Source organism: Lycium ferocissimum, chromosome 8, assembly GCF_029784015.1.
Source record: "Lycium ferocissimum isolate CSIRO_LF1 chromosome 8, AGI_CSIRO_Lferr_CH_V1, whole genome shotgun sequence".
Taxonomy (NCBI): domain Eukaryota; kingdom Viridiplantae; phylum Streptophyta; class Magnoliopsida; order Solanales; family Solanaceae; genus Lycium; species Lycium ferocissimum.
Genome location: NC_081349.1, coordinates 45,939,764 through 45,967,126, shown reverse-complemented (window position 1 = coordinate 45,967,126; position 27,363 = coordinate 45,939,764). Strand labels below are relative to the sequence as shown.

General features: G+C 35.1%; 3 protein-coding genes across 3 annotated transcripts; 1 reads left to right on the top strand and 2 right to left on the bottom strand.

The window, feature by feature from the left end:
• The first annotated feature begins 2,643 nt into the window (after positions 1 to 2,643).
• On the top strand, positions 2,644 to 4,980 carry LOC132068626 (UDP-glucuronate 4-epimerase 3). The gene has a single exon (XM_059462268.1). It carries the CDS (start codon positions 3,239 to 3,241, stop codon positions 4,550 to 4,552), a length of 1,314 nt encoding a protein of 437 aa, XP_059318251.1. The 5' UTR covers positions 2,644 to 3,238; the 3' UTR covers positions 4,553 to 4,980.
• Positions 4,981 to 14,039: 9,059 nt separating this feature from the next.
• Positions 14,040 to 18,150, bottom strand: LOC132068625 (small ribosomal subunit protein uS15-like). The gene is made up of 5 exons (XM_059462267.1): positions 18,031 to 18,150; positions 17,873 to 17,945; positions 15,781 to 15,919; positions 15,492 to 15,678; positions 14,040 to 14,394 (listed from the first exon to the last, which is right to left on the bottom strand). The coding sequence occupies exons 1-5, from the start codon at positions 18,051 to 18,053 to the stop codon at positions 14,361 to 14,363; spliced, it is 456 nt and encodes a 151-aa protein (XP_059318250.1). The 5' UTR covers positions 18,054 to 18,150; the 3' UTR covers positions 14,040 to 14,360.
• A 2,878-nt stretch (positions 18,151 to 21,028) lies between these two features.
• LOC132066419 (NAC domain-containing protein 78-like) lies at positions 21,029 to 21,916 on the bottom strand. The gene has a single exon (XM_059459733.1). It carries the CDS (start codon positions 21,914 to 21,916, stop codon positions 21,029 to 21,031), a length of 888 nt encoding a protein of 295 aa, XP_059315716.1.
• Between the last annotated feature and the right edge of the window lie 5,447 nt (positions 21,917 to 27,363).

The window sequence follows — 27,363 nt, the reverse complement described above, 5'->3', positions numbered from 1 at the left end:
AAATTCTTCGTGCAATATTACAATACGGAATGATTTTGAGTTAGATGAAGGCAAAGAAGATCATGATTTGCACTAGTTTTATTTGTTTGGACTTTTTCAAGACATATTCTTGTCTATAAATGGAATTGTGAGAAAAAGACAGCATTCTTGAGCTATATTTGCATCAAGTTCATACTATATTATACTAATGTTCTTGCATTTGAGACGAGACGTTTACACATCTATCATTTCACCTTATCTACTCATCTCCATTTTTAATGGTAATTAAGCTACTTTCCATTCCCTTATTTTTTTTAATTCAGTAACGATAAGTACAGAAAAACAAAGCAAAATGGAAGCGAGTTTGCCATAAATATGTTATAATGAGATGTAAGTAAGTTTGGTATTTATACTATACTAAAAATATGTGTTTTTATGAAAAACGTCAAAAACACCCCTAACGTTTAGAAAATGATTTAAATTTGCTCTACTTCAATCTATTGGCCCCCGATTGTCCTTATGGTTAAAAATGCCCTTCCTTTTAACAGAATTATGAGATGACATATGCGAACTTTAATTAAATAGGTGGTATTGATTTATTGGTCCACATGGATATTGGAGACCCAACCAATAAATAACCCGACCCCTCCAAATTTATTTGTTCAGCACGGATTTTGAACCAAAAATCGCAACGAAGAAAATACTGTTGTCTTTTGAATCCATTCAGTCACAAAACATGAAGCATCGAACGAAGTAGATATACGAACAAATTTGAAGCTTGTGGAATTTTTTTGAAGTTTGTTTATTTCTTGACGCAGAAAAACCATTATTAAAAACGATTTATGTCAATACTTGTTGTTTTAATTCAATTTGAGCCAGAAAACTTTGGATCACTATTGTTGAAGGATCATTAGAGCTTGAGTTGAATTTTAAACTTGAAAATTTATTGTGGGATTTGTTGGTTGCGGAACTCAATGTTTTCTAGCCTTGTGAAGTCGACACCACCAATAGTTATTTTGGGTTAACAGATGGGTCGGGTTATTTATGATTGGAGCCACGTGAATAATAGATTAGTGCAATCCATTTAATTAAAGTCTTACAAGTGTCATCTTATAATTTCGTCAAAAGGATGGACATTTTTAACCCAAAAATTAACATTAATTGGGGTCCAATAGGTGGAAGGATTACTTTTAACCTGAAATTTAACGTTAAGGGCAATTAGGGTTCAATAGGTGGAAGGATAGCAAATTTAAACCATTTTCAATATGTTAGGGACATATTTTCAATTTTAGATTATGTTATCACTTAACTCTAGTTAATTATTTACATTATTACCTCAAATTTTATTACTAACCTCAACAACTAATGTAGTCTGATATCAAAAGCGAATTCAAGATTTAAATTTGATGATTTTACTGTTAAATTCATTATACTTTTAAAATTAAATTAGAAGTTAATGTAATTTAAGAGTTTAATAGTTCACATATGTATCTCTATTCCGTGTCCAAAATATCGAATTCAATTTAAATTCTCAACCAAATACGCTCTATCCTCTATTGTTAGGTCACTTGAGGGTGAGTAAGTTGGATCATCACGCTATCACTATCATTGTTATTAAAGAATTGAAATTAATGAGGAACGTGGATGTTCAAAATCATCAAATCCCTATAAATCTTTTCCACCAACCAATGTGGTGTAAATTAGGAGCCCCTCATAATTAGCCCCAAAATCTCGTCCCCTCCCATCTCTAACAAACCATCCACATTTCACTCATACTTCAAGAACACTTAAACCTTAATCCCTTTTCCCAAAATCAACAAACTCCCCTCATATTTAAACATTTTTTTTATGTACTCTTCATTCACTTTTATTTGTCCACTATTCCAAAAATAGATTTTAACTTTCACTTGTCCACTTACGCATATCAAGAGAAAAACAATTTTTTTTTTGTTTTACCCTTAACATTAATTGCCCATTCCAAATCATTTTTCAAATTCACTAAGGAGTCATACACCAATTAATATGGATATTATAGTAAAATATACACTTTATTTATTATTCTTAAGGGGTGTGCAAAGTCCATATTGAACAAATAAAAGTGAACGGAGGGAAAACTAAATAAACACCTCAAATTTATACCTTTTTCCAAAATCAACAAACTCCCCTCATATTTACCCCTTCCGTCCATTTTTACTTGTCCTATATTGACTTGGTATGCTCTTAAGAAGTCATAAATAAAATAACAAATTACTATATCGGCCTACTAAGTCAATTGAAATAAATCAAATATACTTTAAAAGTTGTGCAACCACCAATAATTTCTTAAAGTTTTCAACTCAATAACTAATAACAAGGGTAAAATATGTATGAAATAGTAAATTATCTCTTAATTTTTCAAATTGGACTAATAAAACTGGACATATATTTTTAGTATCCATGACAAACAAAAATGGACGGAGGGAGTAAAGTAAACATTTTTTTATGTAACTCAAGGCCTCAAAATTAATCTCTCTTCCCAAAATCAAGAAACTCCCCTCATACTTAAAGTAAAACAATTTATGTACCTCAAATTTATTCCCTCTTCCAAAAATCAAGAAACTCCCATTTAAAGTAAACAAATTTATCTACATAAGGGCCTCAATTTTAAGGATTTTTTCCCCCACCAATCAATGCAATAATCTCCCTCCTCCCATCTCCCAACTCTTTCTCCTCCAAGAACCTCAGCAATGGTAAAAAATTAGCTTTCATTTACAAAAACATCTCTAATCAAAAGCTTAGAGTTAATCCATTTCATTAATTTTTACTTTTCCTTTTGACTTTGTTCTTTCTCCCCCTCATTAGTCCACTCCAAATCTTCATTATTCCCTTTTTAAATTCTTCAAACCTCATTCTTCTCCCTCCTCTCCCCAATTAGTCCACACACCACCCTTTTCTTAATCAATCATCAATCTTTCTTCTTTACAAATCAAAAACAAACAAACTCCACAAAAGTAAACCTGAACAATAACCATCCAAGAAACCATAAGATTCTTATTCTTATAAATAAAGTGCTATAATTTCCATACCCCCTTTTCTTTTTCCTATCCCCAGTTACATTATCAAGAATCAATCCTTCATTGGGGGACCGAAAAAAAAAGAAAAAAGAAAAAAAATATCTCAAACCCTAATCTTGAATTTTTATCAAGAAACATCACAGGAAAAGATTTGTTGATTTTCTTGATCTTGGCATTGTTCAAATTTTCAAGATTTGCTTAGAATAATGTCTCAAATGAAGCACATTATTGATAATACACCATCAACTCCAGGAAAATTCAAGATTGATAAATCCCCTTATAATAGGCTTATTAGGCTACAATTTTCTTTAGCCAAGCTTATTTTTTGGTCACTTGTTTTTGTTGGGTTAATCTTTGTATTCTTTTACAGATCACCATCTAGTTCCAATCATGTTTCTCAAGATCTATCACGTAGATCTCTTAGTTCCAGCTCATATGGTGGTCCAGCATGGGAAAAAAAGATCAAGAACTCGGCAAAAATCAGGTCACATAATGGTATTTGTGTTTTGGTTACTGGGGCTGCTGGTTTTGTAGGAACACATGTATCAGCTGCCTTGAAACGCCGTGGAGACGGCGTTTTAGGTTTGGATAATTTCAATGATTATTATGATCCCTCGCTCAAAAGAGCGAGGCAAGAGCTATTAGAGCGCTCTGGTGTCCACATTGTCGAGAGCGACATCAATGATGTCGCTCTGTTAAAGAAACTTTTTGAAATTGTTCAATTTACTCATGTTATGCATTTGGCTGCACAAGCCGGTGTTAGATATGCTATGGAAAATCCTAGCTCGTACGTGCATAGTAATATTGCTGGTCTCGTTAATGTGCTTGAGGTTTGCAAAGGTGTGAATCCTCAACCCGCTATTGTGTGGGCGAGTTCGAGTTCTGTATATGGTTTGAATACTAAGGTACCTTTTTCGGAGAGGGATAGGACTGACCAGCCTGCTAGTTTATATGCTGCTACTAAAAAGGCTGGTGAGGAAATTGCTCATACTTATAATCATATATACGGGCTTTCGATAACGGGGTTGAGATTTTTCACGGTTTATGGACCGTGGGGTCGGCCAGACATGGCTTACTTCTTTTTCACAAGGGATATATTGAAGGGAAAGTCAATTCCGATATTTGAGGCAGCTAATCATGGCACGGTCGCAAGGGATTTTACCTACATAGATGACATAGTTAAGGGCTGTTTGGGTGCATTGGATACAGCTAAGAAGAGCACGGGTAGTGGTGGGAAGAAAAAAGGTCCGGCTCAATTGAGGGTGTTCAATTTGGGCAACACTTCCCCTGTCCCGGTATCTAATCTTGTTAGCATTTTGGAGAAGTTGTTAAAGGTAAAGGCTAAGAGATTGGTTATGAAGTTGCCAAGGAATGGAGATGTGCAGTTTACTCATGCAAATATAAGCTCGGCTCAGAAGGAGCTCGGATATAAGCCTGCCACAGATCTACAGACAGGATTGAAGAAATTTGTTCGGTGGTACTTAAGCTACTATGGTAATGGAAAGAAAAGCGTGCAGTGATACTTTTTGATTCAATGAAGTTGGTAGGACTATTAATTCTTTTCACTTTGATTCTTATGATTATTTTAATGTATCTCCGTTTGTTGCCCCTTTGTTTCTTTTTTTTTAATCTTTATCGTAATGATACAATATAAGGGGCACATCCGATCCCACGACGAAGAATTTGTGGTGGATGGACGGTGTTTGCTGGGCAAGTTGATATGTATCAGATGCAAACGGAAACCATCTTTTTTATTTCTTTTTCCACTTTTTAAGTGTAATTGTTGTAGTTTTATAATTGTAGAATTCATGACAGATAGAGCTGCTGCTGATTGATGGACAGTGATCATGTATCATCTTTGTCAGATTCTAATAAAAGTAGCACGAGATAGTTCCATATATGGGTTCACTCTGTATATCTTTTTAAATTGAATATTTCTTTATCAAGATGATGTTGTGTTCTAGGTAGATAATTTTGATTAATTCTGTTATTTTTTTAAAATTTATGTTGCCACAACTTTCTCATATTTCTTTTCTGTGATCATTCCTCATACATAGTTGCTGAAGTTAGATCCTTCTAATTCAAAATCTAAGATTATGTATCTCATGTTGTACTATTAAAAGTTGAGGAGTCTTGGAGACAGTTTTTACTTCTTTTACTTGTAACAATCCTCAACATGAGATGTAAAATCTTAGACACATGTGATAACCCATTAAAATACTTTTGTATCTTTTGATAAAATCTAGTCTTCTAGAGTTTAGCCTTCGCTATTTTGCTAACATTACTATCGTACCGAAACATGTTGCTGGCTCATACAAAACTCTGGTACCTTTCTCTTCCAGAAAGGTCAAAATGTTTGGAACCTGTGTTTTTCTCCTCTTCCCTTCTGAATAGTGATGTCAGGATAAGGGGGAAAGTAGCATATGTATCCAACACATAGCTTTAGTTTAATCACGAAGACGTGGCCCTTGTATTTACAATATCAGATGATTACCTCATTTGAAGTAGTTGCAAGAAGTAAAGATATTATGGGACGGCTCAAGATGATAGTAAGGCCTTGAATGAGCAGCCGGGTGTGGATTAAATGAAAATCGTGGCTTCTAAATCATGGGTTTCTCTTGTTGTAATTACTGCTTTTGCCCATGGCTGTTTCAAATATGATTTGTTGGAAACGTTAAACTAGAACTGTATGTAGATATTATAATCTTGCCTCTGAAACAAGTGCATTTAGATTTGAAAAATGTGAAATATTCAAATAAAGGCAATCTTCTTGGGGAAAAGCTGGATTTTAGTGCATTTTTTAAAATAGCTTGTCATGATTGATTCTAGAATCACTTGCAGATTCTTATGGATATCTGATTCTGCTGAGCACAAAATTATTGAAGGGATTCCTCTTACTAGTTTATCTATTCTATTGGAGTAGTTTATCTATTCTATTGGAGTCTCTGTTGCTGGTTTTCCTCAGATTTCATTTTCTTTGTAGTGATCTAATCTTTATGACATTTGGGAAATGCTCATAGAATTTGGCCATCTGAACTTTTGAGTTTGAGTAATGGTAAATCCACTTTTGAGTTTGAGTAAGTTGTTAATACATGGATGGTTGCTATGTAGCCAAAGAAAGATGATTATTTTGGACAAATGTTGCCAATTGCTAGCTGATAGCAGATATGACAGAATTATTGCACTTTTGAGTTTGAGTAAATTATTAATACATGGTGATGGTTGCTATCTAGCCAAGGAAAGATGATTTATTTTGGACAAAGTGCTGCCGATGGCTAGCAGATAGCAGATATGACAAAATCCTTGCACTTTTAAGTTTGAGTGAATTTTATATGGATGGTTGCTATTTAGCCAAAGATTTTGAACAAAGTGCTGCCAAATTGCTAGCTGATAGCAGCTAATGACAAAATGCTTGCAGTGTTGTCAAGTTAGTGCAATTATCCATGTGCTGGGGTTAAATAGTTCCAAATCCTCATCTTATTCAGCCCTTCATAGCGTTGCTTAGTAGCTACATTGCTTTACTGGCTATATACCTTGTTATGTCAGTTATGTTTCTTACATTGGAAGTATTGTTTTCTGCAATTCCGTATCACTGTTTAACGAGCACTGCAACATTTACCATCAAGCTGTATTGTATTGCTTTGGAATGTCTTACTGTATTTTAAGCTTTCTTTTTATCTTAGAAGAGTTTTAACTTTTATATACTATCAGTATAAATTTCTTTTCAAGTTATCAGGTCACTTAAAAGATAACTACAAGTAATCATCGTCCATAAAAAGTAGGATTGATAACATGGATAATAAGATTAGTTAGCTGCTACAATATGTCACGTATCATTTTCGATACAGACGACTTCTCTTTTTCTGTCGGATCACAGACTTGACCTTCGATCGAGCTACGAACACGAGGATGGGCGATAGGGGGGAGAGGGTCAGTTGGGCCTGCCCTTTTAATCAATCTCCGGCTGCTCAATTTCATTATTGGTGCGAGTTGTAAGGAGTCTTAGTGTAGAGTCCAGTTGGGGCGTCATTTCATTCTCGTAACGGGAATGAGTACACCGCAAGACCAAAGTTGATCACTTGCCTCGCAGCGGCTACGTCCGTCTTTTACGTCATTTCTAGGACGACTCTTCCTGTTCTATAATAATTCAAGTTGCAGCGACACCTCGCGGACTTCTTATTGGGCAGTGCTGTAATAGCCATTTGTGCGTGTTTGGATGCACGTGTTTTGTTCTTGTTCCTACGCGGTTAAGAGGAAAATTGTCCTAAGTATGTCTTTCTTGGATAAATACACCGAGGTGTGAAAAGTTTTACACAATTGCAGTTACCGTTAACAAGGCTATGGCATGTGCAACCTCTTCTGGTGCACGTAAATCAGACTAAACTGTGTGTACTATTCTGGCAAACTAAAATGGTTGCATCTGCTTATGATTCACGGGCTCTAATAATAAAATACTAATGATTACTATTATACCAAATAGACCAGCACCGACCTATTGTTGGATTATTTTATACTTCAGCCGACACCTTACGCAGGAATAAAGTTCAAAGCACGTGGATCAGATGCATATTCCAAAACTAAATCCAGTTTGTCATACGAAACTTTTCTCACTTCAACTGAATATATTGGAGTGGGACCCCCATGGAACCAAATGACCAAGTATGTGATTTTATTTGTGCAGATTTCTCAATAACACCACCACCAACAGCATACCCAGTATATTCCCACAAAGTGGGGTCCGGGGAGGATAGAGTGGCGCAGAATTTACCCCTACTTTGGGAGGTGGGAGACTATTTCTGATGGACCCTCGGCTCAAAAAAAGGTATTTCAAAAAAGATTAGATAAGAATTAACAGAAGTGAAGAAATCATCGCAAAATACAATAAGAGCATAACATAGCATAATGTCAAAAAGAAACAGTTACACCAACAAAGTAAAACGATAATCGAAGTACAAGAGACAACGGATAGTGACAGAAATCGAGAGGCAATAAGCTACCAGGAAATTGTTACTCCTACTAGTATGGGACGACATAACTTTTATTTGTATTTTACTTTCTGAATAACACCAATAAAAGTAAAATACAAATAAAAGTTATTGCGTTCAAATTTTAATAAGAGGTCTTAAGCATATTCAAAATAAAACTAGCATTTGCATGCGTCACACGTGCATCTCGTGCGCCACACGTGCATCTCACATTAATCGGTAAAAATATTTTAAAATCACATATATATTTTTGTGAAACATGCGTATGAGGTGTACATCTAATGTAAAAGAAAACTAGTGCAAGCTCAAAACACTCTAATGCTTACCAAGTACATTAGGAGCTCCCTATCGTTGACATCTCTTTTTGATAGGATTTAATGATTGGTTCAGTTGCACATACACACTACGGTACATCCCTATAGTCATCCAAGTAATCACATTCACCCAAAAATAATTAATGCTGAAGAGTTGGCAATTAGCGAGGTCTCAGGATTACATCAAAATATAATAAATCTGATCGGTAATAGCCGGTTGTGCGACTCTCATCTGTGTAACGCAAATTTAAGCACACTGATTCATCTCACTAGAGCACTCAGTCGAAGCACACATTGAGTTTGAATGAGAGATGAGAGATGCAGTTGATGAGCCGGCAGCGTCATAGAAGTTCAGCTCGACCTGCAAAAACATACTGGTGTTAGGAAATTCTGAAAGAATACTTTTGCTATATCATAATTATACACGAAATTGGAAGCAGTTTGAAGGAAAAGAAGTTCTACCCCGAATCCACTTGTTTGAAGACAATCGTTGAAGGAACTACATGTAACTCACGAGATATTACTTTCAGTATCAATCTGCACATTGTATTCTCTTGGTGGAGATCCCAATTTTACTTTTGTATAATAAATGCTAAAATTACAGCAAAGCATAGAAAATTAGAGAAAGACGATGGCCAATGATATTGACTATGTAGAAAGAGTTAGATATTTACGTATATACCAAATACTTTAACAACAATCATTACAATCCAATAACCACACCAAAAAAATGCCAAATTTAATCATATAGAGTATTAAATATAACCATAATACCAAGTTCATTAATTTTAATTAAAAACTCAACTTCAGAACAAGACACAATAAGAGCTACAACAAACAAATTGGCATCAAACCAATTCCATCAGTACTAACATTCGAGCACCACCTATAACAGAAAGAACATTTTTATACATTTCAATCTAAGGAATATTGAAGTCATTTCATAAAGAGACCTTAGCAACTAATAAATGCAGAATATAGGTATGCACCTATCATAGATGCCAATTGTCCTCAAACTAACAACGAATACAAAATTTCTTCCCAATTCATCGACCAACTCAAGAATAAAATTCCGTGTGCGCCAAATAAATAAAAACTGTCTATAGAGGTGTCACAAGCCATTAATTCTTAAAAAAAAAAAAAAAAAAAAAAAAAAATCAAAGGCGTCACAGGCCATAACCTCATAAAAAATCAAATGTTCCCAAAATTCACCAAAATTACTATCCAAATAATTGAAACAAGTTTAAACAGAAAAAATAAAAACAATAATAATAAAACAAAATGAGCTAGTTAATCTTTTCAATTCATTGTAGTAACAACGATACCCGAGGAGAAAGAGGTCCGAGGAACCGATAATTGGAAAATTGATGACTCCACCGGCGAAGCTCTGCAAAATTTGAGTGTTCCTAGCTCGGTCTCTAGCTATGAGCTCCTCCAACTCTGTGTGACTCATCGGAAACACCCTTTGCAAACACAGACCAAAAAAGCCAGACAAATATAAAATGAAGTTTTCTCCATCAATTTTTATCATTTTACTATTGATGGGGACAACTCAATGGAATTGGTGGCCCTAAGTCAAATTTTAATAAGAGGTCTCAAGTATATTCAATAAAACTAGCTTCTGTGTGCGTCAAACGTGCATCTCGTGCGCCGCACATGCATCCCATGTCAATTAGTAAAAATATTTTAAAATCACATATGTATTGTTATTAAACATGTGTCTGAGGTGTACATCTAAAGAAAAAAGATCTATACACATAACTCTACTTTTAGTAACTATTGAAAAATAAGCCCCAAAATTTAGGGGCCTAAAGCACTTGCCTTAGTGGCTTGTGCATTGGGCCGACCCTGGTAAGAAATTTAAGAATTTCTGGCCTTTGGGGCACTACCACGAGCAAGAATGATTTAACTATTTCTACGGTAGATGATGAGTCTATTATAGACTATATCTTTAGACCTGATATGGAAAGGGAGTAAAGTAATTTATCATCAACCTAGTGGTTTGTGCATTGGGCCGACCTTGGTAAGAAATTTAAGAATTTCTGGCCTCTGGGGCACTACCACGAGCAAGAATGATTTAACTATTTCTACGATAGAAGATGAGGATAATATAGACTATATCTCTAGACCCGATATGGAAAGGGAGTAAAGTAATTTATCATCAACCAAGGCAAGAATCGTTAATAGAACTATTTAGAGTAGTAGAAAGATCAGAATCTAGTGAATCATTAGTGAACGTTTGGCCGTGAATATTTTTTTTACTTTTTTTCTAGAGTTGAATTTCATAAATCATATTTGGCCATAAAATTTCGGAATTTGAAAAATATCAAAAAGTTGTTTTTCACTTTTTTCAATCCAAGTCACTCACAAAATTTTAAGAAAACTTCAATTTGTATTCATGGCTGAACACAACTCCAATTTCCAAATATCATTTGTCACTATGAAAACAAAAATTACTTTTTTCAAATACGCACAATTTTCATGGCCAAACAGACTCCAAAGAGTATTGTTTAACCTCCAATTAAATTATACAGAGCAGCAGAAAGACCGCAATCCAGTGAATTTATATAAATTAAAAAACATGTCGCCTCCTGTGTAAAAGTGCAACTAATTCACAGCATTCAATTACAAAAGCCCTTCACTTATTAACCAACTATTTCTCCATACTTCGTTCCATAAAGATAAAAAAGAAAAGGTTTTGTTCCATTCAGGTTAAATTTTCTAAAAGCAAGTGTCCATTATTGGCAGACGAAGACAACGAAGGTTAAATTCTCCAGAAAAATAATGAGTGCATGTATGGAGATTTCTGTGGCAGTCAACTAAGACACTTACCATAGGAGCGAACCTTACCCTCTTCAGTTGAATACAAACGGGCAATAAGAGAGCTCTACTCAATATCTGTAAAGTTGACAGACGTCGCGACTGTGAAAGATGTTATCTAAAGGTTGAATCCAGCAAATTTAAGTCTTGAATTTAGATTATTTATCAAACACCAAAAAAAAAAAAAAAAGGCTCAGGCCAAGAGATCAATTGATGACCCCTAATAGGGAGGGTAAAGGGCCTCAAGTTACACTCGAAACATAATCGCGGAACTGTCTTTAGTCTTTACGTACCAAAGATTATTTTGTTGAGACAGATTTTGAACCTAACTCGAGTTCTCTGAATAATGAATTTAGCAGCAAAGATCCCTACCATACTTGTTAGTATGTGAAAGAGACATCAAAATTCACCATACCTTCAACGTCGTCTCTCTCAAATTACAATATGTCAATTGCCATGCAATATTGCCCACAGGTAAACATTTGCGGGTTCATTTGTATTATTAACCCAAATCAGTAAAGTTTAAACGGAATAAACTAGTTACCATATTGTTAGTGCATCAAAGCTGACACCCTTAATTAGGACATAGTATTTAACCAGTATCCAGGAGCACAATTAAACGTAAAGGCATGTGAATTTGACTGAGTCGGAAAGAAGTTACTCAGTGGGATAATGAAATGCTAAGGTATTCTGTGGTTGATCAGCTAACAGCATTCCAGCAGCCAAGTGACAAATTCTGATTATATCTTGTGAGTAGGGGTGGCAAACGGGCGGGTCGAGTCGGATATGGGTCGGGTCGAAAATGGGTTAGCCAAAAACAGATCAATTACCCGACCGACCCATATTTAACACGGATAAAAAATGGGTTACCTGACGGATAATATGGATATTCATATTATCCAAAGCTACTTCAAAGATGTTGGCTTCATGTACTTAATATGGAGAAGATTAATTTACCTTCTTGTCCACAAATTCAATCCCTAGTACATAATTGCGCCTTAGCATTTGTGGGAAGAATAGAACTTCGAAACTTTCCAATGACACGACCTCCAAGAAAACCCTTAACTTTTTGGAAAATATATCGACCCAACCCCACTATTCCCACCCTAACCCCACCACTACCCCAAGCACCCACCCTCCACCACCCACCCCACCCAGAGGCGGATCTAGGATTTAAATTTTATGGATTCAATCTTAAGATTTTTAGCATTGAACCCATTATATTATAAAGTTAGGGGTTCATATCTACTATTTATTACAATTTTAATAATTTTTTACACATAAATTTAGACTCCGCGTCGAAAGTTTGGAACCCCTACCATGTAGGCTAGATTGCCTCTGACCCCACCCACTCCCAACCCAAATCCCGCTCCCACCCAACCCTTGAACGCACTTCATCTTCACCCACCCACCCCAACTCCACCACACCCCCACTACCGCTCCACCCAACCCTCACCCACCCCCTTCTAAATTGTCTATTTTATATATTTTATTTTATAAAAAATATAAAAAATGAAAGAAAAAAAAAATTCTTACGGCCACCACAACCCACCACCCATCCACATCAAATTTAACTATGTAAATTTTTCATTTTCTATAAAAAAAATTATAAAAGCAAAATAAAATATATGAAGTAGAAAACTCGGGAGGGGTAGAGGGAGGAGGGAGTGTGGGTGGTGTAGAAAATCAAAAGAAATACTTTTAAAGAAATTTAAATTTTTCGGAGGGGTGGGGTGAGGTGTAAAAAAAAAAAAATTAAAACTTTTTTATTAAGGTGGTGGGGGGTGGGTGGCATAGAAAAGCAAAAAAAAATTAAAAAATTTCGTGGAGGGGGTTGAGCGCGGGGGAAAAGGGGGGGGGGGGGGGGGGGGGGTTTGAGTTGAGTGGTGATGGGGTGGTTGGTGAAATGCCAAATGTGGGATTTATTTTCTCTAATTTCATTAGAAAAGTCATTTTCCTACAGAAAATATTTTCCAAAATTTTTGACCAAACATGAGAAAATTGGCATACCGAACACACCCTCTATATGATGTAGGTTTTATCCATTTTACCCATTAAGTTACCCATATCATAAGTGGATAATATGGGTTTGGACCCATTTAAGATGAGTTGGGTTGGCGGATAACCATATTTTTTACTCATTTTGCCACCTTTTTTGAATGAAAAATCCACTCAAATCTCGTGGAACATTAACTTCTTTTTGGTATTCCGCCCACTGTTTGATATCATTTTAGGGCCAGGATAATCCAGATTCACACTGAGAAGTTACACTTTATGGGATAAAATGCCCTATCAAAAGCGAAGTTACACTTTGGGGGATAAAATGCCCTATCAAAAGCGACTTCATTTCCCAAAGCTCAAAGCCGAAATCGCTGGTAAAGGATGTAAGATAAATACCCACAACAACTTTTGGTGGTATTAGATACTAGCTCTTGAGGTCAATATCAAGATTATATAATGATCGTTTAAGCAAGATTACAAAACAAGTTTTTATTCTAGAAGTATCAGCTTGTAACAGCAAGCAAAATAGACCATGCATATTTAAATTTAACCTAGTCACCTTCCTTACTGCAAAATAAGTCTCTTCCATTCTACCTCTAACATTCACTAGATATATGAGTATTACCATCCAGTGAAACTTAACCGAACTCCAAAAAAGTGGGTGATTTAGCTCCTGGGACTTGACTAGAAATTTCACTACCACTACCCAGTCAAAATTACCTATTCATATGTAAAACTACTCCAAAATAAGTTTAGGCTAGCAACTTCTAAGACCAGTAGATAGCAAATATGAACGTTACAACCCAGTGAAATAAACCTCACTCCAAATAAATTGATTCTTTTAGCTACTTCCTAAGAAAACTTAGCTATATTCTGAAATCAAGAAATAACTTCCCCGTAGTAACTGAGATATCCAGATCTCCCATGATCCAGATTTTCAGTTCTTTTTGGCATAAACTTATCCATTACTGAAATCAGTGACGTTCAAATACCTAACAATTTGAAGGCTCTGGTAAGATTAACTATCACAACATTGAAAAAAGAAAAGGGCATCAAGTACCAACTTAAAACAGAACTAAATCATCACCAAGATGTTGACAACGAAAAAAAATTCCTCATTTAACATCCTGGCAGTTCCGAACTTAATATTTAACTTTGGAGGCAAAAGTTGACCACAAAAAAAAAGCATTCTAATGCCAGAGTCTTCTCTATGCCACAAGAGTACTGGCGGTGGTTGATTCACTGCAAAGCACAAAAAAAAAAAAAAAAAAAAAAAAAAAACATTAGTAACACATTTTCTCAAAATCAAAAAAAAAAAAGGAAAGGGTAAAGGGAGGGAGAAAAACCAATAGTTGACTTATATCATCCAAGGCATTAATGAACCATTGAAACTAACTTCACATAAACCAATTCGAGCAAACAGAGAGATGAAAGTAAACTGGCTAAGTGTTTGCCTTGAGGGCCAGGAGACCACAGTAATTTCCTATTGCTATACAGATTGAGATTGTGCCAAGAACTTTGTGCAAATAATGCCATCAAAATGCAGCAGACAATTCATTAAACGCAAAGATTGCTCAAGTAATACAATGAGAAGTGTAGAGGCAGATACAAAAAACCAATTATAACAAGGCTTGTCTTACTAATTAACATTAAGAACCTATGATTCTTTCTTTCAGTTAACTAAACTTACACTATAAACCACATAAACCTTAAAGTCAGAAGCAGCACACTGAAAACCTCTTTTTCAGAAACCTAGAAATCTCTGATAGCTAGTGATGTACGGTTCGAAACTCGGTAGATTATGGGCCTGACCTTCTATATTTTTCATACCCTTCTCAATATATTTGAATGTAGCATAGAGTACAGAAGAGGAAAACTCTGCAGGCTTATTCATCAGACACAACTAAAAATATAACGGATACACCATCCGGCGGGAATCAAACCCACAGGAATAATATCAAGTCGATTTAAGATGTAAAGCTAAACTTCAAGGGATACAGCAGCTCGTGAAACCAAGAGTTCACCAGCGAAGCAACAGCATTCAATTTTTTTCCATGGAACAACAGTCTCCAGCTAGAAAGTAATCCAAAACTAAATTTCAGAGACAACCATGCATAACACACTGATGAAGCCATAGAAAAGGTCTCTAATTAGAATTAACCTAGCCACCACATTCCCAAAGACAGTTGTCACACATTCTTAGGTAATAAATTATTTCCTACTAGAATTTCCACATTGACATGCATTGAACACCTTATGATTCGAAAACAAGATTCGACTGGTTTTCTATGGTATCTCATAAGCACCATACTAAAGTAATAATAAGAGACTGGACTTACTACTTCCAGACTGGTGGAAGCTTCTTTGTTTTCTTATAGTAACGAGCGAGTCGGTGAATCCTGCTCTCAACAAGAATCAACCTAAACTTGGAATCCTTGTCTTTCCTGTTTCTCTCAAGATGCTTCCGGATTGCAACAGCCTTCTTGATAAGGTGATAGAGATCCTCGGGAATCTCAGGAGCAAGTCCTAGCATGAAAAAAAATCAAAGGTTAATCAACCAAACAACCACTTCCATTAGATAAGTGTTATCAGGTATCAACTTAATCACACAACTCGCAAAATGAGTACCATGAGCCTTCAAAATTCTGAGAATCTTGCTACCAGTTACGCTCTTCACCTGAGCAATCCCATGTGAGTCACGAAGTATAACACCAATCTGAGAAGGTGTCAAACCCTTTTTGGCAAACTTGCATATATTATCCTCAACCTGAAACTCAAGAAAGTGAATTTATTAATCTTTATTATTGGTAAAAATAAAGTTCATTTATTATTAGTTCAGAAAAATTAAAGAAATAACTGAAACTCGATGTCAAGAAATAATCAGTCAGCTGTGCAACTAATAGTTATTATATTATTTCCGGGTATTAGCTTGATACTTTAAGATTGGAAGAACTCCAACAAGATCTATCACAAGGATAGAATCAAAATGTTCAAACAGGATTTGAGAAAATTTTCACGTAATTCATCAATGAACACACTTTTCTGCTCTTACATACACATGCAGTGAAGCAGCAAACCAACCTATATATCCATTATTTATCGGGAATAATGCTCCAAGAGGCAAAGGGCAACCCGACGACTTGCTTCTGCATAGTTAGGCACTTTTTTATAACCGACCAATCCCAGAGGACCAGTGATGCAGGATTTGAAACTCAATGGATGATAATCATGCCCCTCTACTCTTCTCCACTTAAATACCAGGTTCTTGTCTGCCGTAGGGTTTGAACTTATGAAGTACGCCTAATCCACACATCACTTGTTACGCTCTTACCACTAGACCAAAGCCCTACGGATTGAATAGTTAGGCACTCAAGGCTATAGAATCTATATATTATGCAAGAAACCTCGTATACCTTCCTTTTCCTTGACATTGTAATATCGAATTTAGTGATGGAATAAGAGTACAGGTGGAACTCTTCCAGTAGTTGTCAGTAAACGAGAATGGGAAACAAAGTTGAAATGGATAAGTACATTACAGAACTGTAGATAAACTCCACCTACACCCTTGAAACACCAAGCTTTTAGCAAGTCAAAAGAGTGAGAAAACAGAAAATAGCAGTGGCATTTCAAATGCAAACCCTAAAGACTGGCCATGAAAGTTGAAACACAAGTTTTATTGCATTTGTGAACAATATGTGTGTGTGTGTGTGTGTGCACATATATTCCACAAGACTTACAGAATGAAAGAAAAACAGGTCATACTAGGGACACGACTTGGAATCGTACAAAATTAATCTGGTATATTTCTGAAGCTAAAGAGGAACGATAAGAATGAGAAAGGTTAAAACGAAGAGAAATTGCCTATGTTGAAATGTAGGCAAAAATTTCACAAACACTACCTATCCATAGGCAAAAATGCATAATAAGGATCTACAAACCTAGACGGTCCGTTTCCATTTCATCCTAAATAATACAATTATACATATACAAATGTAACCCTCTTGGCAATCACACAGAAATTGAGCAAAATAAGTGTGTTTTTGGTATGACGGAAAATGTTACCTATTTTCCCTTGTTTGGTTGCACTAAATATCTTGGAAGGTGGAAAATATTTTCCTCAAAATAGTTTCTTAAAATTTTGAGTTAAACATTTTCCGGATCAATAAAAACACACCAATGCATCCCAACCCACCCCCCTACCTGCTTATCCCACCAACCTAACCCCACCCCTACCCCACCTACCACTATCCCCACCACCAGAAGTTGCACTCTGAATTCAAAAACTTCACAGTGTTTTGCTTTGAATATATGTAAATGCTCTTAAAATGACATTTTCCAACTTGCCTACCAAACACAAGAAAATGTGCAAGGAGAATCACTTATTTTCCGAGAAAAAAAAAACATTTTCCGTCATACCAAACACACCCTAAGTTTAAATATATTTTGAAGGAGTTAAGAAGCTAGTAACTGCTTACATGGACAAGATCAAAGGTGAAGTGAGGAGACATAATGCTCAGCACTTACAGAAATAGCCTATGTGACAAATACTACTGATCCATAGAACTAAACAATGCATAATAATAAGGATTTCTAAACCTCAACAGTGTATTTGCATTAATAATACAATCATACAAATACAAATGTTAATCGCACAGAAATTGAGCAAAATGTTTAAACAGATTTAATTAAGGGGTAAATAATAGTTATATCAAGTGCTTACATCAGGAGCAGATGTTTTCAACCAACTAGGTGGAGTCCTCTTATATGGAAGTGCTGAAGCTGAAATACCCTTACTGTGTACACAAAATCAGTCAGTATAATGTGTCATATATATATATATATGGGAATAGAATAAGGATGAAGAAAGAGTGAACGGACCCTCGGCTGTGCATACGACCCATGGTGGCGGCGCTCCGAGGTGCGGCTACAGCAAACTAAAACCTAAAAGATGTTCATTTGCGGGTAATTTCGGCTTTATAGACTCTCTTTTTTACTTTCTTCTTTCTCGGTCGTTTGCACTGGTATTTACTTTTTACCCCTCAAATTGTTGCTCTTTAATTTTTGGTCTTTACTAAAAATTCTTTGATTTCAGGTTCGAATTTTCGTTCAGTTAAAAATTTAAAAAAAAATTACAATGTAGAGTTTGAATTTCTCAAGCAGAATTTTGACTTCAGACATATAAGGTAGAGGTTTGCCTTCAGGCAATTTTTTTTTTTTTTTACTTAGTTGAAATTTTATAAATCTCTCATTTTTAAGGCTTAATTTTGACCAAATGGGCCTAACTTTGTTACAAACCGCTGCCTTGATATTTTTTAATATTTGACTGAGTGGGAGTTCGAATCCAAAATCCAAACGAAGCACAAAAATTAAAAATTTCAAATTAAATTAAAGATCTGTGCCTTTAAAGGGTATTCTGCACAAAAAAATGACCAAAATGTCACTTCTGGGCCGTCATTTACACTTTGTCCTTATTTTTAATAAAGTTCTAGAAATATAAATATAATCCTTAGGAAGTTACTCTTTCAACCTTACAAACAAAATAATACTCATTAAATTATCATCTAATGTTCGGAATATATCCCTGTAACTAACAGACCAAGCTGACATAGATTTTGGACTTGAAAAAATAGCCACATGGCACGTTATGAGCTAGCCATGTGTATAATTCAATATTAAAATTAAACCCACCCATTTATTAAGAAAACTCACCCATTTATTAAGGAAAACCAAATTGCCTTGACCAGTTTCCTGTTAAATTTAAGTTACAACTCACCATTCCTTATCTTCTTCCTCGTTAAACGAAATAGTGACGGAGTGGCCTATAATGAAGATGGGTCTAGAGTAATTATAGCATTGAGGTTACCTGGGTTTGGGTTCAATAGTCCAATTTCTAATAATACTTTAATTGTTTAACTGAATGGCAGATCTTGAGTATTTAGATCTTATGGAATGAATGGTACGTCCCAATGGACTTGAGTAACCTCAAAAAATTGTCATAACCTTACCTTCATTACAACAATTTCTCAGGACTCAGGTCCTTTGCCAATGGAATTTTCTGTTTGGAGAAACCTCACCAGTCTAAAATATGCATCCTAGATTGGCTGCTGCTTTGGACCAGAGAAGAAAACGATTAATTTTTTTTTTCTGCTTTCTATTCTTTCCTTCTCTTTTTTCTCCCTTGTTTTTCCATTCAACTTTTTTATAGCATTGTCATTGTGTAACTCCACAAGAAAAGTAAGCCTTATAGACTGAAATGCCGAAAGTTATTTACCTTGTCTTTGAACCAAACGAGACTAAAGGCATCAACCATGGAACGCACAAGACGGATACTTAAAGTCATCTTCCAGGGAAAGCAGCAAAGAGATACTTAAAAGTCACAGCCCACAGGTAGATAAAGCACAAGATAGGTAAACTAGACATCCAAATTATGAAGTCGTATATATAGATTAATCACAAGGAGTGTATGTGATCTTCCAAACCTCTTACCCAACATGATATCTAGATTCTCAAAACTTAGTATCAACTTAAGTATGAGTAGTTCTTACCGAGCAACGTTTAAAGATCTGATTTTTCCAACTCATTTAAAGTCATCAAATCATCTTGCAAGGAAAGCACAATTTAGATGATTTAGATACCAAAATTGTAAAGGTGAATTTTAACAATAACAAACAGGAGTGATTGAAAAACCTTAAAAACAATTTCAAAACTAAAATCAATGTCAGATAGGAAATCAGAAATAGCAGTTTCCTAAAATTAACATATAGGAAATCAGAAATAGCAAAGGTCAGGACAGGATATATCAGGTTCTATCATTAATTCCACTAAATAATATACACACGCCTTTAAAGCAGTTGATGGAATGTCGAATGGAGACCTTGAAGTAGTTGTTGAGTTTCCTCTATATATATAACTGATTCAGCAACAGAACCAAGAGCTTTGCTCATTTTCTTTAGACGCATAAGCACTTAACTTTCTCTCAGTCATGACAAAACATAGAGAATAATCAGCAATATTACAATTTTCATACACACTCATGAATCACATTGCAGCTACAAGTCCTAATGTTTTACCTAGAACCTGAAATTTCTCAACCAATGTCCTAACTAACTTTATACCTGCACAAACAAAGTACAAGAACTAAAGGAAGAAAGCCATGAAATACCTAAGCATTCAACTTCACTTCAGATGAGCACTCTGGAGTAGTATTTCTTAAATAACACGCCATTCATAATTCATATCAAAGTCTCACAGTAATGTGAGTGTTATTGTTAACAAATACTACGTAATAAACTATTGACTCCCAAAAAACAGGAAAAGAGTTGCTTCGAAATCCATGAGAACTTGACAAACTCTAATTCACTCGTCCAAAAATATCTTGATATCTCTAAACTCTAGTGTATAATAACTAGGTGGCTATTTCCTATAATCTAGACACTTTAATACCTGCAAAACGTCAGGAGAAGAACTATCATCCAGATTGCCAGTCATCAGAGACTATTTGTACCACCACTAGTTAATATGGGTCAAAAAGTCTCAAGCATCTAAATTCAATGCTAACTGGTCAAATAGTGGCTATTATTACACAAACTTTTGAGTGCAAATATATGAATAAAATTGACTTTGGCATTTTATCAAACACCTAAAAAGCACATAATACATTGGTATAGTTGGGTCTATTCACTTGTGACTAAAAAGCATAGTCAATTAAACTAATACTTTAACAACACATAAAAGTACAAAAATTCAAAGGAAAGAAGGACTTAATCAATGTTCAATCATCTACTAGAAAAGAATAATACAGCTTGTTGAAGAATGTTTATATGATAATTACAAGTTTTTTCCAACATGAGTAAATAAGCAAAACAAGTGGTCAAAATCAGTAAAATGTCGTTTGTAATATCTGCTCTATGTCATCCGAGTCCAGTAGGATGTCAGTCACAAAATTGAGCATGGCGGTGTAAGAAGCCTCTGCTGCTAATAATGGATCAACCATATTCATGTCGTCCTGGTGTAACATCATCCCGTGTAATTCTTCTAAGTCATTGTTGCCCCATTCATGCGACTCAACAACACCTAATGAATAGTCCCCTGCATCATATACTTGTAATGGCTTATCGGTACTATTTGATTCCGCAGATTCTTGAAAATTCAAGAAAGCCATGGTGGAGTGTTGCAAATTCCTGCTTGAATTACTAATTACTTGATGAATTTCGGCAGGTAAATTATTCAAGAATGTGACTGTGGAAGTAGTCTCGGAAGGAGAAGAAGTAGTAACGGGCCTCTTCTTGATGGCACAGAGCACATAATCTCTGCAATCCTCATTGAATTTCTCAAGAATAGCACTAGAGAGTTCGTACTCATTCATAAGCCAATGCCCATTTTTCCGATTATAATTCTTATTCACGTAAGACATGCTCTTCTTGCATCCAATAGTTACCGATGAGTATTTAACTGGTTTGCCCTTGTCTTGTTGTTTCCAACTGCCTTTGTTTCCAACATTGCGATTATACTTGGACTTGTTTTTCTTCTTGAGCTTTGTGATGAAGAAGCGATTATGAGTGCAATCGTTGTTGTCCCCTTCATCATTATCGCAGGGTACTCCATGACTGTAAATATCCCACGGTTCTTGTTTGCCATACACATCAACGTTAGTGGTGACAAATCCAGAATCATTCATCACTTCTCCAGCAATGAATCTCAACAAGAAAATAAGCGCTTGTGCATCTGTCGGACGAAAACGGAAACCATCTTTAAGATTCTCCATGCCTCTGATTTTATTTTATTTTTGTTTCTCAATAACAATGAAAAGAATGCCCAAGAAGAGCGAGAACTTATAAAAAGGTTTTTGAGTCGAATTTACTACTTATGGTATAAGAGGCTAGAAGCACAGGCCCGTCGGTCTACGTGCCTGTTTGCACGGACGGGTAGTTTAGATATTTGGTGTTTTTTTTGTGTTTTAGAGATATTGTACTCAATTGTTTTATATATGTATTTTTTCTCCCTTGGACAATTAAGAGCTCAGGTGACTTTAGTGAAAGTGTGAGTCCGCCTTGGATTTCGAAGCCACGTTATTCATTTGCACACTTCTTAATTGACTCCTCCAAAGGTGGGCCTCATTTAAACTTTTAAGTAACAATCTGGATTTACATCTTTTAATTCTTTCTTTCTCCATAGCTTTTTCAGTAAGTATATATCCTACATAGCTTTAGGTATTCTATAGTTAATATGTCAAATAGGTCTAGAAACACTAGTAAGAATTATTTTTTAAAATTAGTTTTTAGTTTGAAATAAAGATTTTATTAACGGACTTAATTTTTAAAAGTTACAACTGGTTAAAAATTGTGATGAATAAGGAATAATATCTGAAGAAACAAGTATAATTAGGTAATAGGACTAACTGTAATAATGTAATAAAACTAATTAAATATGTTTACAAAATAAATTACTCTGGTCTTATTGCAATGTTTAATATTCTGAAAATAAACTAATATAAATAGCCATTTTCCAATATATTAAGTTTCTAATTATAAAAGCATCAAAATAGTCAATATAATTTATTAGTAAATACATAATTATGATAGTTCGCGTAAAAATAAAGATAGAAAGAGTATCTTATACCACACATATAATTATATGCCGGTGTTATATCATACAATAGAGACGTATAATTATCATACATATATGTGAAGTTTTAAAGATTATAATACTCCAGGAACATTTCCTGGAGTTCATGCATTCCAAGTCCATATATGTGAAGTTTTAAAGATTATCACGTTTTAGTCTTGGGGTATGATCGTTCAAATGATGTTTACGGATTTTAAAAAGTTATTAAAATTCAATCAGTTTTGAAATGGTGGTTAACGTTTGATTAGCGGTTTAAAATGATTATTCGCACATTTCTTCAAAAAACAAAAAATAAGGTCACATAACTTAAAACAAAGAAAATATACTATAACACAAATTATTGAACTCTTGCTCCTAAAACTTTTATTTTTCCACACGTAACTTTCAAAAAACGTCATAAAATATGTTGAAGGAGTCTTATTATTGCATAAAAATAAAATGATTAACATATGTTAGGCCCTTGCTGGCACGGGCTCCGATATCTAGTATGAAAAGAAGGTAATAGGTTGCAGAGGGTTTTTATTTATAGGCACATAGATTTTCAGGTTTTTTCATCACTCGGTGTTATTAAGAAACTAGTAAATTGATCCCGCGTTATACATTGCATTTTGTTATTTAATTGATGTAAAAGATATTATAAAGATTATAATACAAAATATAAAAGTAGTTAATCCTAGACAAACATAAATAAGATAATAACTCAATTGCAGTGAAAAATACATATGCGAAAAATAAAATAAATAAAATTTCCTACTGTGAAGGGAAGCTAACTCTTATTTCATAGAGAGAAAAAATATGTAATTTTAATCTTCTCGCCCTTCTTTCCTATTTAAACGCTATTTAGAAATATTGTTATCAATATTATGGAAAGAAAACTGTAAAACTATATCTACTTAATATCTTTAGAAGATAATGATTTTATTAACGCATGAACTAACAATTAATAAAACGAACATATACATTTTTCATGCTAAAAATCTAAATTTAAACTCAAGTTTCAATTGTATTTTCACACGATAACGGGATAAAAAGAGTAATATTAGAGGTAAAACCAAAGGTTTTCAATGCATTTAGTTAACTTTATGAACATAACTAATTAATTATAAGAATATTTATTTAACAAACTTTTTGCTTGAAGTCCTCTCAGTTCTGGCTCGTTGCTATGTCCATAATGTCAATCGCTTACTCTTTTCCTTCTAAGGTCTGAGAGGGTTTCATGTTCTCCAATTTCTTGCTCATGTCCTCGCACAATTTGAGCGATTTCTCTTCCACTGTCATTATTCATTGAATTCTTCTCTTTTGAAGCATGGATTATGAAGAAGAAAAATTGAGATTGTAAAATCTCGACCCATCTTTGATTCCCTTGCATTGTATTGTTTGACGGGCTAGCAGTTGATTATAGTGATAGCATTTCTTCAAGTATCTAAAAAATAAAATTGTTTAGTAAACAACAAAAATATTAAATATCTTACAAAAGAGGGCATACACATTTGGTAGATTGAAGGGAACAATATCACAAAAAAGCCTCACAACATTTCCTCAACAACATAATGATACCAAAAAGATATCTGAAATAACAACATACTGATACCAATTTAATAATTTCAGCAATTTATATGAAACGAAATTTTTCTGATACTCTAATCTTAAAATAACAAAAAAACAGGTTTTAGTAAAATTAGAATATCTTAGAAAATAATGGAAGCATACAAGTTTATAACATTATATTACCATAAGTGTACTTTAAGAAACTTAAATTTTTAAGGCAAATCAAACCATAGCATTAACCGAAATTAAAATTTCCGAAAGTGATCACGATGAGACAATTAAAAATCAGGAGCATAACTATTAAAAGCATTCGATGTATTTTCTCGCAACAATCAAATTTTTTAACAAATATTAAACGAAGTTTGTTAATATTTTTAAACATCTAAAAGATAACAAATCAACCAAAAATGCACAAAACTTAATACTTAAATCCATGAAGGGGTTTTTAAGAAGTTGTTTGGCGTTTTGGTAAAGGATAGATGACATGACTGGCAAAATCGTATTGAATAAACTTCAACATGACGAAACAACTTTTTTCCAAAGTCAAAGCAAACTTTACCATTTTACTAACAAATACTCAAACTTTCATCAAATATCTCCGTAATAATGTTTCATACTCCAAAACTAAGTCAATCAACAGACATCATATCTTCAAATTCACTGAATTAATTAAAATAATCAAAAACAATATTGATATTTTAATTCATAGATTATTAATCTATAACAGAAGAATTTTTTAACTTTGATCGAACTTCTTGGTGGTGCCTCTTTTATAATTTGGGTAACAAAAAGTGAGATTATGGACTGAGATGGGTAATAAAGAGTGAGATGGAAGTGATAATTTAATAAGACAAGGATGTAGCATTTTGCAACTTCTATGTAATATTGTAACTAACTTTTATAAGTCCCCTTTGCTCTTGCTTCGTCATCTTATTCGTATTGATCTCCGGCTTCCCACCATAACTCTGTTTTGCACGACCCCAATCGCCACCGCTCTTCTTGGCTCCAGAATTGGCGTCGCCGTTGTTGCTGTGAAATTTTGGAAGAAAGTTTTGAATGGCAAAGAATTTGAAAGAAAATGTAGATGGAGTAAGAAGATTTGTTGGGGAGAAGTTTTTTGTAACTGAAAATTGATCTTAATAGGAAATGGGAATTAATGTGGAACTGTAACTATTTTTTTTTTAATCTAAACAGATTTTAAATGCAGGCCATTATTATTGGTAACCATTCGTATCAGTTGCTCATGAAAAGGTGCAACTGTTTAGGCTTCATTTTTGATTGGGGAAAATGAATATTTATTTAATTGGAAAATGTGAGAAAAAGGCAAAAAAGCAGGGAAAAAGATAAATAGCAATTCTGGCCTGTGAGTGCGCCACGTCACCGGTCCTATTGCCTACTTATATATATATAGAGAGAGAGAGAGAGAGAGAGAGAGAGAGAGAGAGAGAGAGAGAGAGAGAGAGATTATACGTGTTAGGAAATTACCGGTACTCACTTTTTTCCTCTCAGTAACACCTGTGAAAAGGAGGTCCAAGGAGAGAAGGTTGAGAATTTGGAGAGAAGGTTGAGAATTTATAGACAAATTTTCAGCTTCTCTGAGTCAGTTTTAGGAAATTAAGTTAGTTTTAGGAAATTAAGCCGTTGGTTTACTTAATTCTTCCGCCCAAAGCAACACTTAGGGTGTGCTCGGTATGGAGGAAAATGTTTTCCCAGTAAAATGTTTTCTTGAAAAATGTTTTCCTAGAAAATAAGTGAATTTTCACTTATTTTCTCATATTCGTTTGGGTAGTGGAAAATAAGTGAATTTCTTACTTATTTTCTCATGTTCGTTTGGTTGATAGAAAGCGTTTTCCGGAAAATACTCATCCAAGCCTCACCAAATCCAACCCAACCCCACCCACACCCCACTCCCACCCACCCACCTACGCCCCCACCCTTCACCCCCCCTAAATTATTATTTTTTTGCACTCCCACCCCATACCCCCGACCCCACCCCCACCCCACTCTCACTCACCCACTTCTACGCCCCCCACCCCCATCCATTTTTTTGTTTTTTATTTTTTGCACCCCCACCCCCAACCACTCCCGTAACCATACACCATCACCTCCCCCCCGCACCCTACCCCTCCCATAACATTTTTTTGAAGTTTTTAATTTTTTTTCTAAATTTTCTACCCGACCACATCCCCCATCACCCCCCCTCCTTGTGTGGAACCCATACCACACCAACACCCCCCTCCCCAACCCCAACATTTTTTTTTTTGAAGTTTTTTATTGTCTTTTGCGGGTTTCTACACCCCCAGACACCACTTACCCCAAAAAAAATTTTCACCACAAACCCCCACACCCCCCCCCACCAAAATACCCCATCACCCCTTCCAAAAGTTTTGATTTTTAACCACGTAAACATTCAATCTTTATAATTGTCAACTTTTTTTCAACGGGGGTGGGGCGTGGGCTGCAAAAAACCAAAACAAATGTCAAAACTTTTTTTTCAAAAAAATATTTTTGACGGCCGGGGGGGGGGGGGGAAGGGTGCGGCGTGGGGTGGGGGTGCAAAAAATTTTTAAAAAAAATGTCAAAATTTTGTTTTCAAAAATATTAATTTTTTTTTTGCGGGGGTGGGCGGGGGAGGGGGTGTGATCGGGGTAGGGGTGCGGGGGTGGGGTAGGGTGCGGGTGGAAAAAAAAATCAAAACTTTATTTTTCCAAAAAAATAATTTTTTTGCTGGGGGTGGGGGCGTAGGGTGCGGGGTTTCGGTGGGGGGTGCAAAAAACCAAAAAAATGTGTCAAAACTTTTTTTTTTTCAAAAATATTAATTTTTTGGGGGAGGGGGTGAGGGGTAGGGGTGCGGGGGCGGGGGAGGGATAGGGTGCAGCGTGGGGTGGGGTACAAAAAAAAAGCAGCGTGGGGTGGGGTGCAAAAAAAAAGTCCAAACTTTTTTTTCAAAAAAAAAAAAAAAATTGCGGGGGCGGGGGGGAGGGTGCGGGGTTTGGTTGGGGGGGGGGGGGTTGCAAAAAACCAAAAATAATGTCAAAA